Source organism: Neomonachus schauinslandi, chromosome 1 (assembly GCF_002201575.2).
Source record: "Neomonachus schauinslandi chromosome 1, ASM220157v2, whole genome shotgun sequence".
NCBI classification, from domain to species: Eukaryota; Metazoa; Chordata; class Mammalia; order Carnivora; family Phocidae; genus Neomonachus; species Neomonachus schauinslandi.
Window position 1 is genome coordinate 182,841,820 of NC_058403.1, and position 13,175 is coordinate 182,854,994.

The following is a 13,175-nucleotide window of genomic DNA, read 5'->3' on the forward strand; positions in this document are numbered from 1 at the left end:
TCTTTTAAGCCACTTTCCTGATTCTCACATTTGATGCTATTCCCCTGTAACACATTAGAGTAGACAGAATGGGAATGGTTCTCAGTAACTATGATCTGTTTCAGCAGGTCCAGAAGAGAACATTTGTGATAAATAATGGAGGTGCACACCCCGCAGCTCCCTTCCCTTTACTGAACATCAGGTGCCACGCACCTCTTTTCTGGGGGTCTCCCTTTGCTGTGGAGTTATTCTGTCTCCTTCTACCCTCGCACCGTGCCCACCGTTTGGTTATTTCTTTGATACCCTCTTTAAGAGTGACAGTGACCAAGAGAGGTAGGCTTGATCCATTTTGAATCTTAGGACTTCATTTTTCAGCATTATTCACTTTCATCTTGTAAAAGGTAAGAACTCACCAGTTTTTAATACTGGAAGGAACTTTAGAGAGAACTTCTTTTCCAGTCCCTCTTTTTATGGATCAGAGGATCAAGGCTAAGCATTGTCGAAGGGATTCATCATCTCGGTGCTAGGGCGAAGGAAGAAGCAGGCCCTGAACGCAGGCCTCTTACTTCCCAGTCCTGTGTTCTTTCCAAGCTGCTGATCAAGGAGAGGCTGTCCTCGGAAGCAGTGATGCTGTTCCCAAGTGCCACTCATATGAGATGTGGGGGGACCACAGGATTTATTTTATGTGTAAGGATAATTAAGCATAAACTCGTGAGCTCCTTTGAGGAGCTATTTCCATGCCTTAGAGAAAGGTATCAGGCTTTTAATTCATTTAGGGGATTGAAGTTGCCACAGCCACAGCTGAATTTAAAGCAACAAAATATCTGAGCTGGGCCCACTTCCTGGTGCTGCAGGAAGGTGGCCTGTGGCTGCATAGGATTCCCAGTGGTTCCCCTTGTAATCAGATTGTAATATGTCCCTGTGACCCCTCATTTCCGTGGGGGCTGAAACACGGACGTGAGGACGAGAACGGATTTGTACTCCAGGCTGTGGTGGGTAAACTAGTCCTCAGCCGTGTGTAAACTGGGAGACATGTGTCAAAGGAATGTGGGAGATATGCTCCCTAGGAGTTGCTTAGAAGCCTTTTTAGAGAGTTCCAGCGCCAACTGCTCTTTAATCTCTGATATGGGAGTGATACCTCAGACCCCCCCCGCAGGCACCACATGGAGCCTGGAGCCACCTACAGCTGCCGTGAAGTGTCAGATAGCAGCAGGCCCCGGAGCCACTTCATTTCAGCAGCCTGAAGGGGTGCTCAGCCTCAGTCAGGAGACACCCTAGCCAATGCCCCTAGAGCGTTTTGCCCCGGCCCTGGTTCGTTACTTTATGAGTATAAGGTCACTTCATCCTCCCCACCACCATACTAGAGAGAAACTATTATTATCCCCATTGCACAGATGAGGAAACTGAGGCACAAAGAACTTAAATGACTTGCCTGAAATCACACAGATGGAATGTGGGGAAACTGGGATTTCAATGCAGGTCCCTCCGAGTCCCAAACCCAACCTCATCAGGAATAAGCCTGTTGGATCCGGCGTTCACTCTGCAAACATCTAGAATGTACCATCCTAGATGGTGGCCGGCAGCCCCATGTGGCTTCTGAGCCTTTGAAATGTGGCTAGTGCCACATGTTGAAATGATAACATTCTAGATATATTGGGTTAAATAGAAAATATTATTAAAATTAATTTCATCTGGTCCTCTTGGGGTGTTTTTAAAATGTGCTACTAGAAATGCTTAACTCCCATGTGTGGCTCACATTTTATTTCTCCTGGAGAGTGTGGCCCAGAAGATCCCATACTTTGTCACCAAGGGGCCTGGGAGGCGGCCATCGAAAGCGGCCTGCAGGTCGTGTGGGGTGGCCATGGGCAGCCGGCGCCCCACCCGCCAAAAAGGCCAACCTCCCCTTACTGCTAAGAGATGGAATGAGTCACAACCAACATTCCCACAAGAGTATTTTGCAGGATCTTCATAGCAAAACCAAACAGTCTCTTAGTGAAATGCAGGCCTGGGTATGTTCAGCTTGTTACACTACCTCAAATAGATATTCTATTTTCTCAAGTTAGTTCAAGTTAGTTCAAGTGTGCCTCAGTTTCCTCAATTGGAAATGGATATCAAAGTCCCTACCATATCGGGTTGCTGTGAGGAGTAATCTGGTTAATCCACAGAAAGTGCTTAGAAGAGCACCTGACGCAGAGGAGCCCACTCAACACATGTCAGCTGTATTATTATGACGGCAGCCCCTTGTTACAGCTTTAGTTGAGTGAGATGCAAGCTGTTGAATGAGAAAGGGGGAGCAGGACCTTTGAGTATAGTGCCTGAGTCAGCAAATTTGACCACCCTCCCTTGGGTGGAGGCACCCACCCCCTGGGAGATGGTGGGATGCCCCTCAGACATGCCTCCCACCACCCTGACCCACAACCAACCACAGCCCCTTGAACTCTAACAGAAGCTTCTCGAGTGTTTTATTCCAGTGACATCACCTCCTCACCGCCCCCCAACACCCGGAAAGGAAAGCCCCTCAGTACACTTCTCTCCATCTCATTATCTTTCCAGGACTGGGTCAGTCCCCACTACCTACCTGCCCTATAAGCCAGCCAAGAGCCCATCGGTTTCCCAATTACATGGTTAAACAAATGTAAACTGGTTTCTTTCCTGCAAGACTTCTTGGAGGTCTTAAAATGCTAATGAGCATGGAGGAAGTCCCAGATGTAAATGCTGCGTGGAATATTTTGCAAACTTCCATTATTTGTTTTCAGAAATACGTTCTGGAACTACTGTTCCATAAACCACTCTCAGGGAAACGTCGTTCATAAAGGTTCTGGCCAGCTAAAAGGAGTCTCAGCAAAATCTCTTCCACTGCTGCCCTTTGCACGTACCCATTCCCTGCTAGTGCTGAGCATGGAGCATCACTAGACCCTGGGCATGCCACTTGTTTTTTCCCCAAAGCTCACCATGTGTACAGAGAAATGGGTTTGGGGACATGACCCTCATGAGCATTTAGGGATTCCCTGTTGTTTTTAAGGCTAGCAAGTTGAGGACCCTGAAAAAAATGAAACGTTGGTGAGTTTTCATTCTTATAGGACAGTTCCCCCCACAAGCTCCGTCCCCACCCACTTGCTGGAAACTCATTGTTCTTTATTATTAGAACATTCATTGGTTTTATGGCTGTTTTGTTTTTATGTCTTACCTTTTTCTTTTTCTTTTTCCCACACTGTGCTTGTTTATCCATCTTCCTCTGGTCCCAGTAGACTGCGTTTTCTCGCCTGCGGAATCCCTGTCTGAAGGCGTCATTAACTCTGAGCATACCTGATTCATTGCAGATCTTAGATCTGACTAGAACAAAGACAGCCCGGGGAACTGGCATGGGTCTCTACTCTGGGTTCCCTTGTACGTTGTCAGCTGTCGGAGCCGTGGAGAGGTGCAAGCGTTGGTGTCATGTGTTTATGTCCAATTCCATCTCAGGCTGTGTCCTGTCCCGGTCAGCCCGCGTGAGCACATTCCTGGACGGGAGTTCCCGGGAGGCAGGGACTGCGTCTCCCTCCCCCACTTCCCTCTTTTCCTGTAGAAGATTCTTTCTGAAATAGCATTGTTTTATGTGAGCAACCTTCATATCAACATCTTCAGTCCTACAGATTGCACACGACTACTTCATGGATCCTTCCCGTGTGCTTTGCGCTGAGGGCATTTTGCATGCCGTCTCTTTTATCCTCACTGTTAACCCTTCAAGGAGCTGTTATTATCCTCCTTTTACAGGTGGGGAAACTGAGCCTTTGAGGCAGAAAGGGGTAGCTTAGAGTAGCACTAGGGCAGGGCCACCAGCCTGGGCTGGTCCGCCTCCAGAAGCCAAGTGCAAAACCACTTGGGATTCCTGTCCAGCTTCCTTCTGGCTGTCAAGCCAGGGTGGAGCAGAAGGGGGGCCAGTCTTCCCTTGGGTTCTGTGCTGTGACTTCTGTGCCCACTCGGACCGTGAGGTCACAAGGTGGCTCAGTGCCTTAAGGAAGTTCAGTTAAATTTTGATAAACCTTATGAAAATAGAGAGCAATAATTAACTTCCCAACTGTTAAAGTTAACATTTGAATCTCCTTAGCCCAGGCCCGGTGGATGTGAAACTCTCAATGAGTAACTGCTGAATAACAAGGCCTGGATGTTATTTTCTAAAATGATTCCAGTTATTTAGTAATATAATACGCATTCAATTACATGGCAATGTGACATGAAGCTCATTTAAAATATTTTTTACCAAAAAATAACCAAATGTTACAGTTTGTTGTTGTTGTTGTTGTTTACTGTGAGGTTTTAAATAATGAGACCATCTTAAATTTCTATTCTTTCTTTTTAAGGATTAGCCCCAAGTTTTATTTTTGTTTTGTTGTTGCTGTTGTTTATTTCCACTTATCTAGCTCAGTACCCTGCATAAAACTGGTGTTCAAGAAGTAATTTTTAAAATTCAACTTATAATACATAAGGAATTTTCTTTTTTTGAGATTTATTTATTTATTTTAGAGAGAGCACACAAGCAGGGGGAGGGGGCAGAAGGAGAGGGAGAGAGAGAATCTCAAGCAGATTCCCTACTGAGCGTAGAGCCCATGACCCTGAGATCATGACCTGAGCTGAAATCAAGAGCCAGTGCTTCACTGATTGAGCCACCCAGACGCCCCAATATATAAGGAATTTTCTGTACGCTTTGTTATTTAATTTTCAAGACCACCTTAACATAGCAGCAGAAATTTATATGCCATTTAAGAGGTCAGGGAAACTGAGATCCAGAGAAGTGACTTAGAAAAGATCATTTAAGGATATAAACAGTCTGTGTCTTTAGAATTGTTACTGTAATCCAGAAAAATATTTTTACGCTGTCACTCTCCCTGAAATGGTTCCTTTTAGTTCAGACTTGATGAGTTGGAAAAAGGAGAAAACATAACACTATTTATGGGTTGCTTCCTATTTGCTGGGCACTTTATATGCATGATCTCCAACTATTCCTCAGAGCAAGCCTATGAAATAGGTAGCGTTCTTTTTTTTTTTTTTTAAAGATTTTATTTATTTATTTGACAGAGAGATAGAGAGAGAGAACAAGTAGGCAGAGAGGCAGGCAGAGGGAGAGGGAGAAGCAGGCTCCCCGCAGAGCAGGGAGCCCGACGCAGGGCTCGATCCCAGGACCCTGGGATCATGACCTGAGCCGAAGGCAGACGCTTAATGACTGAGCCACTCAGGCGCCCCTAGGGAGCGTTCTTATCCAGCTTTCTAACTGGGAGAATGGAGGGTGAATGGGAGTCAGTTATTTGCCCAAGGGCAAAAAGGGCTTGAAGCTTGCTCCCTTCGGAGCATGAGGTGTCAGAACGCTGTGCTGGTGTAAGCATCACTGCTTCTCCTTACTGGTCAGCAAGGCCAGAACAGTTGTAAAAGCCAATGTTAACTCATCTTTCTTTCTTTCTTTAAGATTTTATTTATTTATTCATGAGAGAGAGAGAGGCAGAGGGAGAAGCAGGCTCCCAAGGAGCAGGGAGCCCAATGCGGGACTCGATCCCAGGACCCTGGGATCATGACCTGAGCCGAAGGCAGACGCTTAACCATCTGAGCCACCCAGGCGCCCTTAACTCATCTTTCTGATAAACAGTGTTACAACTTGAGTGCCTCTGATGAGTCCTTAATGCCACGGAGAGCTGTTCAACCTGCTTAAATGTGTGCACCTGTGCGTGCCGCAGTGCAACTTGCAAAGTGTTGCATTTTTCTCTGAATGCAAATGTGCATTTAATTTTTGGAGGTATCATGTGCTTTTTTGGGTTTTCGTGGGTTTTTTGGTATTAAGTCTATTTTTTAGAGCAATTTCAGGTTCACAGAAAAATGAGAGGAAGGTACAGAAATTTCCCATATATCCCCCTGCCCCTACCTATGCATAGCCTATTATCAGCATCCCTCACCAGAGGGTACGTTTGTTGCAGTTGGTGAATCTACATTGACATATCATAATTATATCATATGGTTGTATCGTAATCACCTGAAGTCCATATTTATATTTTGATTTCCTCTTAGTGTTTTATATTCTGTGGATATGGACAAATGCTTAAAATGACATGTATCCATCATTATGCTTCCATACACAGTATTTTCACTGTTCTGAAAATCCTTTGTGTTCTGTCTATCCATTTCTCTGTGCCCCAACCTCTGGCAACCACGGATCTTTTACTGTCCCCCTAGTTTTCCTTTTCCAGAATGTCATATAGTTGGAATCATACAGCGTAGAGCCTTTTCAGATTGGCTTCTTTCACTTAGCAGTATGCAATTAAGGTTCCTCCATGTCTTTACGTGGCTTGCTAGCTCAGTTCTTTTTAGCCCTGAATAATATTCCATTGCCTGGTGCTACCACAGTTTATCCATTCACCTACTGTGAAGGACACCTTGGTCGCTTCCAAGTTTTAGCAATTACGAATATTAGCCATAGACATCCATGTGCAGATTTTTCTGTGAACATCTCCTCTGGGTAAATACCAAGGAGCATGATTGCTAGATCATATGGCGTGTTTAGTTTTATAAGAAACTGACCAACTGTCTTCCAAAGTGGCTGTACCATTTTGCATTCTCACCATCCTGTTGTTCCACATCCTTGCCAGCATTTGGGGTTGTCAGTGTTCCAGATTTGGGCCATTCTCATTGATGTGTGGTGGTATCTTAATGTTGTTTTAATTTGCATTTCCCTGATAATATATGATGTTGAGCATATTTTCATGCACTTTTTTGCCATCTGTATATCTTCTTTCATTCAACATGCTATTTTAAGATTGGAACTAGGACAGGTTGCTCATAAGTTATTTAGGTAACTAAATGTAATTAATTTTTGAGGACTCCTCAAAGGAGAACAACCTTGAAAGAATGATTTCCTACTTTTAAGCGTCATATTTGAAGTCTAAGAAGAGGCAAGAGAATGGTGCAGCCATTTTGGAACATAATATGGCAGTTCCTCAAAATGGTAAACACGGAGTTATTATATGACCCAGCAGTTTGACTTCTAGGTATATACATCAGAGAAATGTGAACATGGGCACACAAAAACTTGTATGTGCATGTTCATAGCAGTATGATTCAATTGAGTTGTTAGACCCAAGTGCCCACCAATTAAAGAGTGAATAAATAAAATGCGAAAGAAGCCAGTCACAAAAGGCCACATATTGTAGGACTCCATTGGTATGAAGTGAGAGAATAAGCAAATCCATAGATAGAAAACATAGGTTAGTGTTTTCTAGGAGCTGGAGGGAGAGAGGTAATGGGGGAATAACCACTAATGGGGACAGGGTTTCTTTCTGGGGCAATAAAAATATCCTAAAATCTGATCATGGTGATGGTTGCACAACTTTATGAATATGTTAAAAACCACTGAATTATACCCTTTGAAAGGGTGAATTTTATGGTTATATAAATTATCTCACTCTGTCTTTTTTTTTAAAGAGAGAGAGGACAGGGAGGGGCTGAGGGAAAGGAAGAGAGGGAATCTCAAGCAGACACGTGGAGCCCGACGCGGGGCTCAGTCCCAGGACCCTGAGATCATGACCTGAGCCAAAATCAAGAGTAGGACGCTTAACCAACTGAGCCACCCAGGAGCCCCTATATATTATATCTCAATAAAAAGTACTGATATATGTAAAGCTATGTGTGGGGGGGAAAAAAAAAAAAAGAAAGGAAGAGCAAAAATCCACAATTTGTACTGTGATTTCCACCAGAGTGAAATTTCATTATGTAGATAGCCGATTCTGATAAAACCGTAGCAAAGTTGGGGCACCTGGGTGGCTCAGTCGTTAAGCATCTGCCTTTCGTCTCAGGTCATGAGCCCCACATCGGGCTCCCTGCTTGGCAGGAAGCCTGCTTCTCCCTCTCCCACTCCCCCTGCTTGTGTTCCCTCTCTCGCTGTCTTTCTCTGTCAGATAAATAAATAAAATCTTAAAAAAAAAAAAAAAAACCTAATAGCAAAGTTTTTGGCATTGCCAGTTTGAAACACTAGCCTCAATTCTATTATGCTACAAGGTCATTAAAGAGGAATGTGGATGATTTTCATTTTATCTTAACACCGTATGTCCCTTGGTGGAAATTATTCTCTGTTGTTATAGATTCTATTCAGAGGCAAGAGAGTTGAGTAGGTATACTTTCTATATTTATATAGAAGTTATAGTTTCTATATTTTCAGTTCTCAGGAAAAATGTTCATGCGTTTGTAGCCATTGTGAATATTTGAATCTTTAAAGCTCATACTATTTTTAATGTTAAATTAAAAGTTGCCTGTTAAAATGGATAATGTGTTTGAAATTGGTTGAGCTAATTAGGTTGTTAATTAGGATTCTAACTCATTAGGATAAAAGATCAGACGGGTAAAAGACTGGGAACTGTTATATATTCGAAGATGTTTTTGATTCTGAAGAAGTAATTTTATTCCTGCTTTTTCATGCCACCTAAAGTAGACTGAATTATTTCTTTGATACACAGATTACTTGTGAATGAAATGTCTTCCAGGTATATTAGAACTTACATGCGTTGTTCTCTGTTATAAATTGTAGTCTTTTTGTGATTAATGCCTGAATTTCTTCAGCTTTGTTACTTAAATAAGTAACCCTTGTTTATAGTTAGTGCCTGGATTCCCATTCAGATATTCCCATGTACAAGTCCCCTCTGGTGAGTCTCTGAGAGTATATTTTTCCCCGTGAGTGGTCAAAAAAGAGTGAATACGGCATTTCCTGAGTGTTTTTCTCACTGTAGTTGTACTTTTCTCTAACTAAACCTGATAAATCAAAATATTTATAGAAGACCCTAAGTAAAGATTATTTCTTTTTCACAAACTGATATATTTTCTTTTTTAAACAGCTTTATTGAGATAAAATTCACATACCATACTATTCATCCACTTAAAGTGTCCAATTTAATGGCTTTTGGTGTATTCACAGATATGTGTGACCATCATCACCATCATTTTTAGAACATCTTTATCACTTGAAAAAGAAACACTGTACGCTTTCGCTACCAACCCCTCATATCACCACCCCACCTCCAGCAACTAATCTTTCTGTCTCTTGATTTTCCTCTTGTGGACATTTTGTATGACTGGACTCATATACTGACTGGCTTCTTTCACATTACTTTATTGATAAAGTTTGCCAACATGTTTTATAATATAAAAGGGCCAGTTCACTAGGAAGATTTAACCATTATGAATATAGATGCACTTCCTAACAGAGCACCACATACATGAAGCAAAAACTGACAGAACTAAGCGGACAAATTAATAATTCACCAGTAACTGTTGAAAGTTTAATACCCCATATTCAGTAATGGTTAGACCAGGGAAGCAGAAGACCAACAGGACATAGAAAACTTGAAAGACACTATAAACCAGCTATACCCAGCAGATATCTATACAACACTCTGTGCAGCGACAGCAGAATACAAATGCTTCTGACATGCACATGGAACATTCTCCAGAATAGATCATACAATGGGCCATAAAAAAAAAAAAAAAAAAACCTCAATACATTTAAAAGGATAGAGGGAATACATAGTACCTTCCCTGACTACAGTGGAATGAAAGTAGAAATCAAAAACATTAAAAAAATAGGAAACTCAAAAATATGTGGAAAGTAAACAGCACATGCTAAAATAACCAGTAGGTCAAAAGGGAGATTGGAAAATACTTTGAGATGAATAAGCGTGAAGATAGAACATACCAGAATTTATGGGATGCAGGTAAGCAGTGCCTAGAGGGGAATTTAGAGCTATCGATGGCTCTATTAAGAAAGAAGAAATATCTCAAATCAGTAATCTAACCTTCTCCTTTAAGACAGTGGAAGGGGGGCGGGCACCTAGGCGCCTCAGTTGGTTAAGCATCCGACTCTTGGTTTCTGCTCTGGACGTGATCTCAGGGTCGTGAGATCAAGCCCCACCTCAGACTCTGTGCCTAGCACAGAGTCTGCTTGAGTTTCTCTCTGGAAAAAGAAGAGAAAACAAAACTACAGCCTGCAGAGAGAAGAAAATAATAAAGATTAGAGCACAAAATAATTAGAGAAAGTAGGAGAAGAGAGACTTTAAAGCCTTTGAAACTTTACTGATTATAGTAATTATATTAAGCCTTTACCAGAAGACGTAATAAACAGGATTATTTGCTTTTCATAAAATGAATGACATTGTTTCTTGTTTTTTTTTTTAGATTTTATTTATTTATTTGACAGAGAGAGACACAGCGAGAGAGGGAACACAAGCAGGGGGAGCAGCAGAGGGAGAGGGAGAAGCAGACTTCCCGCAGAGCAGGGAGCCCGATGTGGGACTCGATCCCAGGACCCTGGGATCACAACCTGAGCTGAAGGCAGACGCTTAACGACTGAGCCACCCAGGAGCCCCAATGACATTGTTTCTTAATATATTAAAAACCACGCAGTTTTCAACATGGCCTCCGCACACCTATTGTAAAAAGCTAGTCTTTGTGAAAATATCCACATGCTCTCTTTTGTTCAGTTGAGATTTAACCAAACCATGAGCCCATTTCAATCCCTAGCTCTTGAGAAATCTTGATCAAATAGAGCATGTTTTAGGGCATCGATCAAATCCATGTCTGATGCCTCAAACCACCACTTCCTGCTATGTGACCTTGGACAAGTTGCTCAATCTCTTTGAGACTTAGTTTCCTCATCTGTAAAGTAGAGGTTAATTTTCTCATTTTGAGAGGAATTGTGAGACAATATACACAAAAGAGCCTAGTTCAATGCTTGGCCCATAGTAGGTACTTGATTAGGATGTATTCCATAGTCATTTGGTGACTTAAAAATGGACAGCCTAAATACCCATATGGCGTGGGTGTAATATACATGGATATACTCACAAGAGACCGGCAGAAAAGGATATTATATGGAATCCTATTGTGTACCAGACTTTGGGCTAGTTATGTGATCTATGGCTACATATAACTTGTTTGACAGTGTGGACCAATTTCACTATTTTAACACCTGGTAAAACACTCAACTTGGGCAAAATACACGTCCTGGCCTAAATGGGTTGTTTTAGCGATGGTTTTTATGGTCAAATATTGAACCCTTCAAATATGAAACCACTTCTGGCTTAACCTTTGTTGTTGTTGTTATTGGTGCAATAAACTCTCTTCTTTGTATCTTAGGTAAGCACACTTGTCAGGTGTATGATTCTGTGGCCTGTTTTAGACTATAGGATGCTGGCATTAAAACTTTAAAGCCCATTTATGAGATGATAGGAAAGATAACAGATTAAATTCTGTTCTTACTCAGAGCCAGGCACTTTTATGCTTATTCTGTTTGTTGTGTGGTTGATGACTTCGAAAATGAATATTTTCTCCAGCAACACAAGCTTCAAGCCACATTGTGGACTAGCGCTTCCCAAAACATTAACATGTTTTGTTAAACTGGAGATTCTGATTTATCGGGGCTGGAGTGGGGCCAGAGAGTCTGCATTTCTCACAGGCTTATAGGGGCTGCCAATGCTGCTGGTCCGCGGACCACACTTTGAGCAGCCAGATTGTACAGAACTGAGGACGTAGCTAGGCAAGAGTCAGAATCTGGCATTGCACATCACGGCCTCAATGGCCTGTTCATCTTCTCTGAGTTTAATCAACTTCCCTAACTGAGCCCTGAACTAAATTAATTAAGATCAGAGGTGACAAATAGCAGTGATTCTATTCTTACATTTCATGTAAAACAATGATTTCATGAGGTAATAGAAAAATACCTTGTCATGCGTTTTCTAGAGTCCCTGTGTATTGTCTGTTAGCCTGGCCACCTCTCAGACCTCTTTATCCTGCAGCTCATTGAATAGCAAAAGTGGTGTATAGGAAACATCTCCATTTCCATTCTGTAAAGCCCAGTACCTGTGCTGGCCCTTACTGTATCTATGGCAAAGAACAATGAATGGAAGCCAGTTACGTTCCAGCAAGACTTTTGTTACCAAATGAAAAGAGTCATAGGCAATTGCTTCCCTTAAACTCCTGCCTGATTTTCTAATACCTTAAGTGAGCATTAATGGAAACTTCCAGGGAAGCTAATTTCAAGTCCTTAGTCATTTAGAGGAGCGTGCAGGTTGAGTTTCTCCCGTAGAGTCCACAGTGTGTAGAACTTGATTTTGTACGTAATTTGACAACAGAGGCATCATCTTTTAAGATGTGGCAAATTAAATTCTTAATATGAAGGAGAAGTGGTTTGAAATGTAATGCATACCCTCTGATTTGTTACAGAACACAAAAATAGTCACAGCAAAGACAAGAGGAAAATGAGAACAAGAAGATGGGGAGAGAGGCGTAGCCTGGCTGATGACGTGGCGATATTAAAAAGCAGCTTAGCAACAAAGGCGCTTTCTGCCTATGCCAACAAGACGGACAGCACCAGGGATAAGAGGACCCACAGAAGAACAAAACGTTTTTTATCCTACCCACGGTTTGTAGAAGTGATGGTGGTGGCGGACTACAAAATGGTTGTATACCACGGAACAAACCTTCAACACTATATTTTAACTCTAATGTCAATTGTAAGTACATTCAAAAGAAGGTGATTTATGAGGTCCCTAAATGTGCCATTGGGAAATGGGTTTCCACCCAGTGCTTTGGAGGATCATTCTCAGGGCTGGCATTTCAACGATTCAGGCAAGTGACTGAAGAGAACATCAGATGATTTATTGGTTGCCTTTTTATAATAACAATAATGGGGACAGGGTGGAGTGTTTATTCTGTTAGGCAATGGGCTTCGTAGTTAAAAGGCATCATTTCTAATCCTCCTGGCAACTCTGCTAGGTAGGATTATCACCCCCATTTTATAGATAAGAAAACTGAGCCTCAGAGGAGTTAGGCCACTTGCCCATGGTCTTTTGAAGCTAGTAAGTGGCTTAGAGACTGCATGTGACCTCTAGATGGTCCACTTCCCAACCCCAGTGCTCCTTGTCTGACATACACACTTGCACGGCCAGCTATGGGTCTAATTAAGTGGCCTTGGGATGAGGCCCACAGGATCTCTCCCTTTCTATTTTCCTACTCTCACTTTGAATCGAAAAATCAATAGAATTACATTATTAAAAAAAAAAAAAAATCAAACAGAACCAAAGACCAGTCATGAAAAAGAAGTGTCATTACCTACCCTGGCCCCTTCCAGGAGGCAACCACCGTTAAAAGTTTTTTTTTGCATATGTGTCTAACCAGCACTGCCCAGTAGA

At 42.1% G+C, this 13,175-nt stretch overlaps 1 protein-coding gene across 1 annotated transcript in view; it reads left to right on the top strand.

The window, feature by feature from the left end:
* ADAMTS9 (ADAM metallopeptidase with thrombospondin type 1 motif 9) overlaps positions 1-13,175 on the top strand; it is a 161,558-nt gene that overhangs the window by 16,721 nt on the left and 131,662 nt on the right. Inside the window, exon 4 of the mRNA XM_021694923.1 lies at positions 12,208-12,497. Coding sequence (XP_021550598.1) covers positions 12,208-12,497 — 290 coding nt within the window. The remainder of the gene's footprint in view (positions 1-12,207; positions 12,498-13,175) is intronic.